Source organism: Poecilia latipinna, unplaced genomic scaffold (assembly GCF_001443285.1).
Source record: "Poecilia latipinna isolate Pla-1442-1.1 unplaced genomic scaffold, P_latipinna-1.0 Scaffold537, whole genome shotgun sequence".
Lineage (NCBI taxonomy): Eukaryota > Metazoa > Chordata > Actinopteri > Cyprinodontiformes > Poeciliidae > Poecilia > Poecilia latipinna.
The window spans coordinates 13366-28486 of NW_015113153.1; the positions used below are offsets into that span (position 1 = coordinate 13366).

The 15121-nt window shown below is 44.0% G+C and overlaps 2 protein-coding genes and 1 long non-coding RNA gene across 3 annotated transcripts in view; 1 reads left to right on the forward strand and 2 right to left on the reverse strand.

Annotated features, from left to right (window-relative positions):
* Positions 1–508: 508 nt before the first annotated feature.
* On the forward strand, positions 509–4110 carry LOC106952749 (transcriptional regulator Myc-B-like). The gene is made up of 3 exons (XM_015041066.1): positions 509–710; positions 1409–2048; positions 2436–4110. The coding sequence occupies exons 2-3, from the start codon at positions 1415–1417 to the stop codon at positions 2948–2950; spliced, it is 1149 nt and encodes a 382-aa protein (XP_014896552.1). The 5' UTR covers positions 509–710; positions 1409–1414; the 3' UTR covers positions 2951–4110.
* Positions 4111–8215: 4105 nt separating this feature from the next.
* LOC106952752 (uncharacterized) lies at positions 8216–8428 on the reverse strand. The gene is made up of 2 exons (XR_001426046.1): positions 8305–8428; positions 8216–8267 (listed from the first exon to the last, which is right to left on the reverse strand). It is a non-coding gene; the product is annotated as an uncharacterized LOC106952752 (long non-coding RNA).
* Positions 8429–13727: 5299 nt separating this feature from the next.
* LOC106952750 (protein FAM49B-like) overlaps positions 13728–15121 on the reverse strand; it is a 20032-nt gene continuing 18638 nt past the window's right edge. Inside the window, exon 11 of the mRNA XM_015041067.1 lies at positions 13728–14646. Coding sequence (XP_014896553.1) covers positions 14577–14646 — 70 coding nt within the window. The 3' untranslated portion in view covers positions 13728–14576. The remainder of the gene's footprint in view (positions 14647–15121) is intronic.

Here is a 15121-nt window from a genome sequence, read left to right on the forward strand (position 1 = left end):
GGACTATTAGTTATTAGTGATTTGTGATCATTTATTATTTAAAATATTTTTAATTTCTTATAATAAAAATATTTATTTGATGTTTTTATGTTTTTTATTTTATGTTCATAAGCTCTATAAGTTCATCTATTTTTTAAATCATTTTTCAGGTTATTCTCAGTAATAAATAAATAATTTATTTCTCCTTGTTTTCCTTCTTTGTTTTGATGACATCATCACTGGATCATCTCGGATTTCCCGGAACTTTCTCCCCTTGCATCACTTACAGTCAGTCTGGACCACCCGAACCGTTACACCGCACATCCGCAGAATAAACTAGTTCCCACTTTAAAACGGTCCTCCGACCCGGCTAGACCCGGAACCGGTACCGGAGCCCCGCTGCTCTGTCGGAACCACCGGTACTGATGCTTCGAGGCGGGTCAGAGAGCAGAAAGAGGAGCTTTTTAGGCTGTTACGTAGAAGATGAGTGGCGGGAACGTCGTGACGTCAGCGGAAAGAAAAGAAGTCGGAGGGTATAAATGCGTGAAGTTCGGCTGGATGCGGTGATTCAGACAGAGCGGAGGAAACCACCAGCTCAGCGACAACAACAACGATAATAACAGTAATAATCCAGTTATTGATCGGATCCATCGATCAGGTTCTGCTCAGCAAACTTTCCTCTGAAGATTTTAACTTTCTTCTCCAGAAACTTTGAATATTTCTGTTCAGAGGTGAGTTCATCAGCTCCTTATTAAATATTCATAAATCTTATATTTAATCCATAATGTTTCTGTTTGACTCTAAATAAACTGAAACATTTGGACCAGAACATCTCAGCTGTTTGATTAAAGTCACTTTTTACCTCCAGATTTATAATAGAACAGAGTTTTATTGTCTTTATGTTAAATAATGTCTAAGATTTTAAATTAAACCTGATATTAAACCAGAGTCTGATCAGCTGATGAACTTCTTCTTCTATGGTTTTATGTAAATATGATGATTCAGACTGCATTGATATGTGTAAGTAGCTGAGACAACAGAACCCATCAGAACCAAAGATTATATAAACATGTTATGTTGACTTTTATTAAACTACATTCATTTTCTGACATTTCCTAGAGAAAAAATAATACAAATGTTTATTTTTTTCTTTTAAATTTGTTCAAATAAATGCAAAATAAGCAGATATGATTGTTAACATTTTGGATTTATTTTGATAATTTTTGTCTTAAAGGAGATTTTTAATAAAATCTGTATCTGATTGGCTGCAGCTGCTTAGCTGATTATTCCTATTCTTTTGCAGTCAGTGAATGCATCACTTTAAGGTTCTGATGGTAGAAACAGATCCTGGTTCTGATGGAGCCAGCAGTTTGGACCCCACCGGATCATTTTATTCCTTGTTGAAATCTTAACTCTGCTTCCTGTGCAGGCGGCCATGATGGCGGTCATGTTGGCCACGCCCCCAGCGCTCTACGACTTCGACTCCATGCAGCCATGTTTCTTCCTGGGTGGAGACGATGAAGACGTCTTCCCCAGCCAGCTCCAGCCCGGTCCCGGCGAGGACATCTGGAAGAAGTTTGAGCTCCTGCCGACCCCCCCGATGTCCCCCAGCCGGACCCCACCCCGTTCGGACCCGCCGCTGTCTGCCGCAGACCACCTGGAGGCGCTGTCGGACCTGCTGGACGAGGAGCTCCGCCCCTCTGCCGCGCTGCAGTCCTTCATCATCCAGGACTGCATGTGGAGCAGCAGCTTCGCCGCAGCCGCCAAGCTGGAGCGGGCCGTGTCCGAGCGGCTGGAGTGCCTCCGGGCCCGGCAGAACCCGACCGGCACCAGCGGGCTGGCGGCTGGTTCTGATGCACGGGAAGAGACCGGATACCTGCAGGACCTGCAGAGTGTGGCGGCGGCGTGCATCGACCCCTCTGAGGTGCTCCCCTTCACACCGACGGGCCAGAACCAGGAACAGAACCAGAACCAGGACCTGAACCAGGCCCACAACAATAGAGTGGCGATGGAGGTCGGGTCAGAGTTGAGTCTGGAGACACCGCCGCTCAGCAGCAGCAGCGAATCAGGTGAGAATCAGGAGACGTTTGGTTCTGACACAGTGGCGACCCCAGAGGGGGCCCCAGGGGGCCGTGACCCCAGAGGGGGCCCCAGGGGGCCGTGACCCCAGAGGGGGCCCCAGGGGGCCGTGACCCCAGAGTTCAGGTCAGAGAAAGGCTTTCAGAGTCACTTTGTTCTATCAATACATAAATGTAAACCCAATAAACAATACATTCATCCACTTAAAAATAAAATTTCTAAGTCAAATTTAAAAAATCTAAAAAAATATATAAATTTTTTACATAAATATTTATATAAATTTGAGTCCTGTCTGGTCACCGCATGAACATTTTCTGGAGTCTTTCCTTCTGGTCTGATGAAGTTCTGCTTCATCCATGTTGGTTCTGTCTCCACAGAGGAGGAAGAGGAGGATGGTGAGGAAGAAGAGATTGACGTGGTGACGGTGGACAGACGGAGGACGTCCCATCGGTCCCCTCTGGTCCTCAAACGCTCCCTCATCAACATCCAGCAGCACAACTACGCCGCCCCACAGCCTGCTGGGAAACGGCCCAAGCTGACAGAGAGCCCGGCGATGTCGCCGTTGGCAACGGCGGCGAAGCAGCGGTGCGGCGGCCGGCGCTGCTGGAGCCCGCGGTCGGACGACGAGGACGAGGACCGACGCAGGACTCACAACGTGCTGGAGCGGCAGCGGCGCAGCGAGCTGCGGCTCAGCCTGCTGGCGCTCAGGGAGCAGATCCCGGCGCTGGCCGCCAACCCCAAGGCGGCCAAGGTGGCCATCCTGCAGGGGGCGACGGCGTTCATCCAGGAGGCGCGGGCGGATGAGCGCAGGCTGCTGAAGAAGAAGGACGAGCTGACGAAGAGGAGCAGGGAGCTGCAGCGGCGCCTGGAGCGGCTCCAGACGCTACATTAACCGCTAAACGGCTTTTAGCTAGTTTTCATGTTGGAAACGGAGGCGGAGCTTAGAGAGTCAAAATGACTGCAGGACAGAACCGGGTTCTATCAGAACCGCCGGGTCAGAACTTTTATTTATTTACTCTAATTTAACCTAGCTGTGTTTAATTTGACCTCCTTCTGTTGTGAAATGATTTTATTTTTATATTTTATTGAAATCAAACATGTCAAAATAAAAGCCCTGCTTTGTTTGGACCAGAGGTTCTGTTTTGCTTTGACCCGTTTCCTGTGAACCGGGTCGGATTCACTGGAGGAGAATTTCTGATGTCATTCCTGAGGGATGAACTCAGGAATGAATCCGATCCGCTGAGCCACTTTCCTGGAATTTATTCCTCCTATGTTCCGGGTCGATCCGCGGTCCAATCAGACGTTTCCTCTGAGGTCCAGTTGGCCCGGTTCCTGTCATTGTGTCATCCAGGACCGTCTGACCTGGAAGCAGAGGCCCGGTCGGTTCTGGTTCTGTTCCCAGTGAAGTCAGAGGGAAAACTGGGTGAAAGTTCAGCTCCGGTCCGATTAGGGTCCGGATCCGGGAGTCACAGAACCAGGCCGGTTCTGGGTTCCTGGTCCGAAACCCAGAGATAAACTCCAGGAATGAAACAGTTTCCATCATTCAGGGAGAAATTAACCCTTTAACTGCTTTACTGACAGACCTGAGTCATTTTCTTTCAAAATAAAAGCTTCAGCATTATTTATCTCACCAGAACCCATCAGAACCAAAACGGTCCGGTTTGTATTGGGCTGAATTTCCTCCTAAATCTGGACTCTGGCAGAACCGCAGCTTCTTCCTTCCTCCTGCCAAAAACAGTAAAACAGGAAGCGGTGGCGGGCGGGCGGGTTACACACTCTGAGTCAGAACCTCGGTCCGGTCCACTGAGTCACGGTCCGGGTCTCCAGCTGGTTCTGCTGGTCCGGATCCGTCAGCCATGACTCACGACTTTCCTCTTCCTGTCGGCTCCTGAATGTCTTCCAGGTTTCTGCTGATCCAGAACCAGAACCAGAACCAGGTTCTTTATGGAGCCATTAAACAGTTTATTGAAATAAGTTCCAGTCTGTCGGTTGAAATCTGTTTTATTCAGTGAATTTACAGTTTCTTCATCAGATGATCCTTGTTCATGAAAGCAGCAGCATCAGGTTGTAAACATTTATTAATCAAATCTGTCCAGATTTAAACATAAACATCTGTAAACAAACTGGTGGTTTTATGACTGAGAACATCTGATTACTAACCAGTTTACGGATCAGACAAACCAAACGGCTGTAAAATCTGATTTCATCACAACAAAATCCATCTCCACTCGTTTTCGGCTCCTGATGACCTTTGACCTGAACCTCAGCAGCATGTGAGTGTTATTTAAAACTCCATGAACCTGGACGGTCCAGGACCTCCTGCTGCTTTTCTCTTTTCCTGAGCGCCTCAAACGGCGCCGCAGCGTTCCTGATGGATAATCATTGATCCTCCAGTTGTGCAGGAAATCATCCGACGGTTCAGTGGTTTCACACTGTGCTGTTACTTTAACTACACCAAACTCTGAACTGCTTCAGTCTGTTTGTTACGTCTCATATTTCAAACTGACAGAACGTCCTTCTTCTTTTCCCTTCAGGCGTCGCCGCAGCCAATCATCTGTCTTCAATTAGACAGATATTACCGAGTTTGGATGACTCTTTCTCTCATGATTCGTTTTCTGACTCGTTTCTCCTCCAGATCTAAAAAACTTCTTTCCATCTAGTCGACTGTTAAAGATCTTTCTGGGCTTAAAACTTTGTGTTTTTAAGGTTAAATATTTTAATTCAATAATATTTTCTAGACAGAAAATAGTTTTAACCACATGTATTCCCACTGTAATTAACTGAAATGAGCCAAATGAGCCTCACAGCCACCAGAGCGCTGCCTTCTGCACATGTAGCATCAGCCTGAAGACCAACAACCTGCTCATTAAACACAGAGAGGAAAAATTAATTTCATCTTTTCATGTTTGTAGTGACGCGTTCAGGTGCTGCTGCTTTACATCCTGATGTCTTATTTTTTAATGTGTTATAAAATATCCTATGAAGAGTTTTGATCTGAATTGTTCAAACAGTAGGTGTACGTTACCTTCTATGCTGATGACATTCAGTTATATCTACACGTATATATTTCTATAGATATACATATGCTCATAGCTATATGTAAATAGATATAGACATTATGTATCATCACATTTTGGGCTTCATGTGCCTTATCTGCATTTAAAGAGACAGAACCAAAGCAAGTTGCTCTCAGAACCGAGGTCCAAGAGGATCATGTAGATCTATGATTTTGCATTAATTCTTCCACAGAATACCCATAAAATGAATTAAAGGTCAGAGGTCATTCGGTCTGTTTTCAGTTTTTCTCATCTCCTTGACAACAGTAATGTTTTATTCTGCGGTCTGTTAAGCATTCACTGCTGCTCCCAGCTGAACATTTAACCAGGTCTGAAATGGACTAACACACACACACACACACACAGACACACACCTCAGAGTACATTCTTCTAAATCAGCGGTCTCCAAACTGGGTCCTGGAGGCCCGGCATCCTGCATGTTTTAGTCTCTCCCTGGTTTAACACACCTGCATCAAATGACGGCTCATTAGAGGCCTGAGAGGAACACTGACCTGCTGAGGAGGTTGTTTCTACCAGCAGGGAGGGAACTAAAACATGCAGGATGCCTCCAGGACCGACTTTGGGCCTCCAGGACCGACTTTGGGCCTCCAGGACCGACTTTGGACACCCCTGTTCTAAAGAGTCAGTTTTTACCGTCACAGCCTGAAATGTCCCATAAATAATCTCTGATCTGCTGTGAGCGTCTGGTTGAATCTGACCAATCAGATCCTCAGCAGCCTGTCTGGTGACAATATTACCTGTTGAGACCAAACTCATCTTTTCCTCCTACTTAATAAAACCTCTGATGACCTTTTGACCCTGGAATCAGAGGTGGATCCTCGATCCAGAACCTGCTGCTGGCAGGTCACCGAACCAAACCGCCTAGTAAACCGGTGACCGGTTTACTAGGTCTCTGTTTAGATACCAATAACAAACATGATGATGATGATGTTTTAAACTTAGTGGTGCTGACGAGGAGGAACGTCTCTTCATCATCATCATCATCATCGACCTTCTTTCTGCAGAAGCTCCAGATGTTCAGCACATCCAGGTTTATTTGAAGCTTCTGAACTGAATGAACTCTGTTCCTAGAGAACTCGGTTCTTCTGACCCGACCCGGTTTACTCTGCTGCTCAGAACCAGGTCAGTATCTTCATCCTGGATCAAATCAGAACCACATTAAACGCTGCAGGTGTTGTATTATCTGGTTCTATAAATAACCCAGCAGCTGGTACCGGTCCAAACACCCGGATCAACCTTCTGGGTTTTTCAAGGTGTTTTCGGTTTGGAGGTAGAGCTGCAGGCCTGAACTCCCCGTGACGGCGCAGCTCCTCTGGGACTCCATGATGCCCCCCGCCCACGCCTGCAGGGTTTTCCTGCGCGTTGGTTGGTCGCCTCCCCACGCGGCGTGGAAACTGAAAGTGTTTCAGTCAGCAGACCACCGTCGACCGCAGCTCGTTTCCACTGCGCTGCTTCACACATGGAGCTTCGTTCTGATCGAACGGCGGTTTGTTTCTGCTAACAGAAGAAAAACTGAAACTTCCTGGTGAAAAGAAACTAAATCAAGACAACCAAACATGTTGGTCAAAAATTCACAAGGTCATGTTGCTAAGACTATTTACTTCAGCATTAAAGTGGAAATGTTATGCTTTGAATTTTTCCATTTCACATTAAAATCATTCAGTTGTGGCTGATATAAATCTGATCTGACATGTTTTGGTCTGAGTTCCTGGCTATCATAGATCCACATGATCCTCTTGGACCTCGGTTCTGAGAGCAACTCGCTTTGGTTCTGTCTCTTTAAATGCAAATAAGGCACATGAAGCCCCGCCCCCATCCACATCGCACCGCTCGCCACTCCACCATTTCTGAAGCTTATTAGCAGATTATCGATGGAGCACTGTCACTGAGAGCATTTGGATTTTTTGATCTCAAACACAAAAACAACAAAAGCAAAGCCAAACTATTTATGTAAATATACTATTCAATACCTGCCTCTGAAGCTAACAGCTAGCATACAACGCTAACATTAAATATGCTATTAAATACATGCTGTACAGTTCTGTCCTCAAGGAGCTAACAGCTAGCACACAGCTAACATTAGCAGAAAACACGATGCTACTGCGAGCCAAACAACAAGATGTCACATCAACACAGTAAATTCATGAATTCATGTCTGAAGCAGTCAGAATGAACAGACTGTTGATCAGGCCAGGCGTTTGGGTGGAGAACGTCCTGGAAGTGCCGGGTTAGATCTGAGTTTCTGGGAAAGTTTGTTTGTCTGAAGCACTTGGAGGACGAATGAAAGCTTCAGAAATCTGATGAGGAGGCAGGAGGACTCAGCTGTTACACCCAACTGTTCAACTTACCTTGTAGTTTTGGCTTCCTTGAATTTGGACTTCAGCATTTCTGGATGGATTTGTGAAATTCCTTACAAGGAAATCCATGACTTGTTAGCAGTTCTGCAGCAAACACTGTGACTTTTTATTCAGTTAGGTTACTTATAACCTAACTGAATATTTTACAGCAATTTTACTATTTTTATTGTGACTTTACAGGAAGTCACAATAAAAACACACTGGAAATGAATATTTAACTAGAGGACACTAAATTCCACTGCTTCAACCAACGGAAGTTAAAAAACACACAAAGTGTTGGTTGGACTAAAAGGTTAGCAATAAATAAACCAATAATTACAAGAACCGACCACAAAGATTTCTACGCAGCATCAGAATAAATTCATCTTTACTGCTCTGCTAGAGACTCAGAGGGAAAATGACTGTAAAAATCTGACATACATTTTGTTTTTTGTACTCTAAGTTCATGTTTGTCCTGTTTAACTGGAGTTTATTTATAAATATAATAACCTTTCTGCCTGGAGACACACTTTCAGCTCCTATTCACCACAAATCTGGAACGAACTTCCAAAAAAACTGCAAAACAGCTGAAACACTGAGACAGAGCTGCTTTTGAAACATAATGATGGAGCATTGATCAGTATATTTACTGAGTATTGATGGTTTGATGCCCCTCATCAGGATGTTTGTTTCTGGTTTCTCTGTGACTGTAAGATGTTTATGACTTTGATTTTTGTGTTTTAAGATGTAAAACACTTTGAGCTGCGTTGTTGATTAAACGGGCAAAACAAATAAACTTGATTGATTGAAGCAGAAATACCTTTTGGAGGAACCCAGAGAAAACGGGGACAGATGGGATTTGAACCTGCAGCCTCTCTGCCAGGCAGCAGAGCTGCACAACTCCATAAAGTTAAAAAAAAAACTTTTAAATTTCAGGTAAAAATGATTTTCAGTGGGTTTTTTCATCTGCATCAGATAAAATTCAGAGAAAAAAGAAACAACAATGACAAAAATCTTCCAAAACAATCAAACATGAGTCACTGAAGGAAACATGACAGATTTTATTTTACACTTTTTAGGGGGAATTTCCCTTTAAACGCTTCAGTCGTTGTGTGAACTGAAGGCAGAAACGTGTGAAATAATTTTAGGCTGAATGTGTCAGAGAGCAGCGTGAGTCACGGTGTGTCCCGCTGCAGAGCGGAGGCAGAGTGAGGCTGAGGGATCACAGCGTCTGGCTGCTGCTCGCCGTAAACATCCGGCCTCTGGAGCCGGAGTGTGACTGAAACCCACAACCTGAGGCCACTTTCCATACAGATGTTTTACACGACTTTCTGTCAGCAGGTAGAAAAACACAGAGTGGAAACTCCAGAAACTCAAGTAAAAGTTTTACAGAAGGAGAAACGAGAGAAACTGGTTCAGCATCTGGAGCCACCAGGACGATTTCAGAGAAATCTGTCAGAAAAACTGTCGATATGTGATATTAATATCGGTGATCTGGCACCGATATTTACTGATGTTATTCATATTAACTGGCTTCTTTTTTAATAGTTCAAACACTAAATATACCTTAATCTGCATTAATACTCACAATGGAAAATGTTTCAGTGATACCACACTCTTCCACTATGGGGGGTTCAGCCAATCAGCACTGAGGAAAATAAACGCTGGTCCTGGATTGGCTGATTTTATTTAATAGTGTTATATTAGCCATCATTGCTATTAAGTATCTGAGCTTCCTAGGTTGTATTATTTTGAACATTTTAGATCTAATCTGAGAAAAATCTGCCAGTTGTCAAATTTTCTGAAGATAATTTGAAGAAACGTTCCACAGAAAATCTGAGAGCAGAATGGAGTTTGTTTCAACACTGTCAAGAAACAAACACCGTGAAGACAGGAAGCTGTGGTCAGTCCTCAGTCCAGGTGGTTCTGATGTCCTCTCTTGTCCCGCTGCTGGTTCTGTCTCTGGATGCTTTGTCCTCTAAACTCTCTGGTTGGTTTTTGCTTCCCAACCCTCTCCAGGCTGCAGGCATCTCTGTTTATAGTGCAGCTTTTCTCCAGCAGACTTTTTCTTTCCACTCAACTTTCCACTGACAGTGTTTATCAGAACTGGACAATTCTGTCAAAAAATCAGATTTTTGATGTGATGCTATAATGATCTGAGTTAACATCTACATATAACAATAAGGTTCGTGATCTGGTCAGATTATTATTATGAACAATGATCGGGTTCTTCCTGAACCCGGTGGATCAGAACCTGCAGTTTCCTAGCAACCATTTATCTCTGTCTGAAGCTCTTTATTTTCCAGAAACATCTCAGAGTTCCTGCTGTCCTCTGTGAACGCTCTGGTTCTGGTTTGTTCCTCTCTAATGGAGGAGTGAACGCTGCAGGTCAACGACTCGATGCGATCTGCTGGGTCTCCTTAGATAGAAACGTTTTTAACTAATTTGAATAATTAGCTGAGCTCTGATTGGATAAATGATCATCAGGTTCATCTCAGCAGCTCACTTTAAAACTTTGAGTTTCACTTTCACTGGTTCTGAACTAAAGAAGGACTTTTATTCTGAAAAACCACCTTATGGAAGCAGGCCTGTTTCAAACTGTTTTTATTCTGCAGATGATCTGTTGGTTCATGAACGAGAGAAAAACCTGACAGAAATGAGAGAGTGCAGACAAACATCCATCCTGCTGCTCCGGCCGCCTGTCAGTCACCAGGAGTTTCCTGTTCTGATCAGGAAGGAAGCTCCTTATATGGAGCTGTAATAATGACACGTTCAGACAACAGAAAACCGATTCAGTCTTAAAACATGTTCAGTATCTCGATAAATTATTAAGTCTGAAAATTATTAACATTTCTGTTTAAAGTGTTGACCTGTTTATAAAGTTTCTAATGTTGAAATTTAGCCAAAAGTTTAAACAACTTTTCAGAAATTATTAGAACTTTCTTCATGTTTTTCTGACAGACAAGACCCGGGCTCATTTACCAGATCCTGACTCATAATGACCTCACAATAATGCAGAATAAAATCTAAAGATTCACTTTTATTTAAGGAGGTTCATTTAACCCTTTCTGCCCCGCTGGGTGAAATGAAGCAGCAGCTGACAGGAAGCGGCGCTGAGCGTTTCTCCACCTGCGGGGCTGCCCCACTATCTGCCTGATAATAAATAAAAACTCTCATTCACGTTTATTTTTAGCAGCTGCAGCTGAAGAAAACGTTGACAAAACTAATAATATCTGACCTGAAAAGAGTCGGTTACAGTGAAAAACTGGATCCAAAACCTCAGGAGATAAACACGAAGCCCTGATGTTCACCACAGGCGTTGTCATGGTTACTGAACAACTGACACGTAAACAATTTCAAAACTGAGAATGTCTGAGACTCATTTACTGACATTAAACTTCCATCAGGACCAGATATTTGGAACAAACAGGTTTAATATTAATTCATGTATTAACCTTCAGTTTGAGGTGATTTGAGCTTCATCCTGCTGGTCAGACAGGTGTGGAGATGGTTTAATATTTTAAACAGTGAAATCGATAACTGCTGCAGAGTTTGATGTTTTCACAGACAGATGAAGTTTGATGAGTTTGAAGCTATGAGGTGTTTCAGTTTGATCCGCTGACTCAGCAGAAAAAGACAACAGGTGGACAGCATGGAGGTTCATCTGGGTCAGAGGTCCTGAACTCCTGCCTCATCTCCTCACAGGGCCAGGCACCACGTACACTGGATCTATTCTGCCCCCTGCAGGCCGCAATGGTCATTACAGGCACAAATCCAACACCAGAATCATAAAACCTGAAACACATACCAAATATTCCTCAGAAGGTAAACAAATATATTTTTAAAACATGAATTAACAGATAGTTAGTATTTATAATTTTATGGCAACATAATTATAAATATTAATTTATTAACTGAGGAAACCTTATAAGACTCTTTGCTCTAACTTAACCCAACCCGGATCACTTTCTCAAAAACAGAAGCCAAAATAAGAACAAAACCTCACCGGTTTCAGAGAATCTCCCCGGCGGAGACAAACCGTCAGTCCAATGTGACACCTGTAAGAAAGTCCTGAAGTCCAAGTCGTACCTGAAGGTCCATCAGAGACGACACACCAGCGAGAATCCGTTAGCCTGCAGTCATTGCGATAAAAGATTTTATCAGATGTACCATCTGAAACATCATGAGCGCAGCGACAAGCTTTACCTCTGCAAAATATGTGGAAGGAGCTTCAGCTACTCCACTCTGTTCAGGTTTCACATGAAGATCCACTCCAATGAGAAACCGCTCAGCTGTGAAACCTGCGGCAAACGCTTCAGGGAGTCGTCCAAGCTGAAACGGCACCAGAGGAGCCATACAGGTGTGAAGCCACACAGGTGTGCCACATGTGGGAAAGGTTTCATGGCTAACAGCAGCCTGCAGAGCCACATGAGGATCAACCAAACAGCCAGACATTTAGAGGAGCTGCAGAAGCAAAGGAGCTGGATTTTCCTGTGAGACCTGTAGGCTTTGGTTCTAGGACAGCATCAACCTGACCGTCCACACCAGGATCCACACCGGGGAGGAGCCATACTCAAAGGTTCAAAGGTTCTTCACACCTGGTCGTCCACATGAGGAGCCACCAGCCGGAGGAAAGGTCTTGACCTCCTCCGCTCTGCTGACAATAACAAAACGACTGGAAACGTCCATGAACTCGTGGCAGCATGCGGCCAGGATGCATCTCAGCTCCATGAAGTAGTCACTCTTCATCCAAAATGATTCACACCCTGGAAGGAACCACTGGAAATGGTTCTGAGTTTATAAACTCATCAACTGATTCGGACCAAAGTGAACGAACTCCAGGTGAGACCTTAACGAGATCCAAAGGTCAGGAGTTCACTCCAGCTGTCACTGAGTTGTATGTTGCAAGGCGGCCATATTGGATTTTGAGGTCAGTGTCGTTGACGAACCTCTTCTGGACCTTCCTGTCAATGTTCTGGTCGTTCTTTGTTTCTACAAAACAACAAGGTGAAGCCGTTTCCCAAGCTGAGAAAGTCCAGTTCAGGTTTTCATTCTGTGGTTAAAACAATTCAGTCTTTAATGACTTTTATTGGACGGGCAGAAATCACAAGGAGTTCCCCAAGGCTCAAACCTGGGACCCCTTCTATATAAAGTCTACATGCTTGCAAGATTAGTTGCCATGACAACCCAGATGATGCACAGCTCTACATTACTGTCTCCAGGATCAGCTCAGTTCTTTCAGAGCAGGTTGTTCTGCTGCCATCTAGTGGCTAACGTAGAATATTTCAAGTTAAATGATGGAATATTAGGTTCACTTACAGAAGGAAAAACTTTTTTTTATTATTTTTATTGGTGGATGTTTGTTTCTGGTTGAACAAAGAGTAGAGATTAGACTATTTAGATTCAAAAGACAAAGTTGAAACATTGATATTAAAGTTGAACTATTAAGAAAACACTCAGAGGGCAAAACATTGAGACAAAGAGACATTTCATGAAAACACCAAACATGTTGATCAGGTTTCAGACGCTGAGTTTAAACTCTTTCACAAGCAGCAGCATCATTTCCAGTCAGGACAGCCACATGTAACCATGGCAACAAGATATTTTTTCCAGAACCAGGAGCAGCTGATTAGCATCTGAAAATCAAATATTACCTGAACTTTGACCCCAGCTACTAGGGGAACTTAACAGGAAGCTTCATGGATGCATGAAGAGAAGAGAGAGAAGAGATCAAGTCAGATCAGATCAGATCAAATGATCTGACCTCATTTGATCAGATCAGATGAGGTCAGATGAGGTCAGATCAGATCAGATCAGATGAGGTCTGATCTGACCCTGATCACATGACCTTATATCTGATCAGGTCAGATCAGGTCAGATCAGGTCAGATCAGATCAGGTCAGATCAGATCAGGTCAGATCAGGTCAGATCAGATCAGGTCAGATCAGATCAGGTCAGATCAGATCAGATCAGATCAGGTCAGATCAGGTCAGATAAGGTCAGATCAGATCTCCCACTCCAACATCTTTCCAACCAAACAGTCAGACTTTTAGAGGAGCTGCAGAAGCAAAGGAGCTGGATCAGCAGTGCTGGCTAACAGCTGATGGAGTCGTTCAGGATGAGTTACTGTGGAACATCGTCTGCTGCCTTTCAGATAAATAAGGAATTTTTATCTGAATTTTTTTTCTCTGTTCATAAACCATGAAGGTGAGTTTGAAATTATTCTTATAAAGATGAAAACAAACTTTTTTTTTTTTTATTAAAAATGTAAAAATTTTATTTGGCCGAAACATCATTAAAAACAATAAAACTGCAGCATCGAGATACAAGGAAACTTAAAGCTCAAAACACATAGCATCAGGTCAAAGGTCAAGAACATCAAAATCCACATCAGTGGGAGGATCTTCCTCACATCCGTACCAAATCATCATCATCATCAACACAGAGGTTCGTTCAGCTTTCTTTGCTCCTGACCTCCATGAAGCAGCTGAAATGTTTGGACCGAAGCTCCACATGCTGCAGGCTGGGATGGACTCACTGACCGCTGCAGGAGTCGCATCATCACATCCAGTGTAAGACTACACACAGCGCAGGGCGGGCGTGTCAGATTAACCAGCTGATGGACACAGAAACACTGGGAGGAAACAACCCTACAGTCGGTTCTGAGTCAAAGAGCTGCAGGACTTCAGGAAACACCAGAGAGACGGAAACGTTTCCGTTCCTACAGAGTTACAGCTGAGATGTCACTGAATCTGGAATAAAAGCAGTTAGTCGTTGTAATTATCACTGCAGCCATGAGGGGGAGCAAGCGCATCTACCATCAGCTCAGTGTTTGAACGTCCAGCGTCGGTTCTACCTAGCATCACAACATCAACTGTAATATCAGAAACGTCCACCAGGGGGCAGAATTAAACCTGAATGCAAACACTGATCTTCGTCCCTTCTTCAACAATAAACATCCTATTTTTGAACTTACAATATAAAAATAATAATAAAAAAATACAAAGTAAAGACAAAAAAACTGAAGTTTTGTTCAGTAGTTCTTCTGAAATTTGGACCTTAACACTTCCTGTCGCTCGGTTCCTACTCAGGGCTGGAGAAGAAGTTAGTTGGCCTGCAGCATGTTCTTGATCTGCTTGGAGGTAGTCTCATCGTTCAGGTGCTTGGTGGTGTACCTGGAGGCAGAGAGAGGTTAGAGGGGGGGTGGATGGATGGATGGATGGATGGATGGATGGATGGATGGATGGATGGATGGATGGATGGATGGATGGATGGATGGACGGATGGATGGATGGATGGATGGATGGATGGATGGACGGTTGGACAGATGGATGTACGGTTGCATGGTTGGATGTACGGTTGGATGTACGGTTGTATGGTTGGACAGATGGATGTACAGTTGGATGGTTGGATGTACGGTTGGATGTACGGTTGGATGGTTGGACAGATGGATGTACGGTTGGATGGTTGGATGTACGGTTGGACAGATGGATGTATGGTTGGATGATTGGATGTACGGTTGGATGATTGGATGTACGGTTGGATGTACGGTTGGATGGTTGGACAGATGGATGTACGGTTGGATGGTTGGACAGATGGATGTATGGTTGGACGGTTGGATGTACGGTTGGATGGTTGGACAGATGGATG

Bases quoted from the DNA above. Each gene is read 5' to 3' on its own strand.
- LOC106952749 (XM_015041066.1), top strand. From the start codon at position 1,415: ATGATGGCGGTCATGTTGGCCACGCCCCCAGCGCTCTACGACTTCGAC. The intron at 2,049-2,435 runs GTGAGAATCAGG...CTGTCTCCACAG, and splicing joins CAGCAGCAGCAGCGAATCAG to AGGAGGAAGAGGAGGATGGT.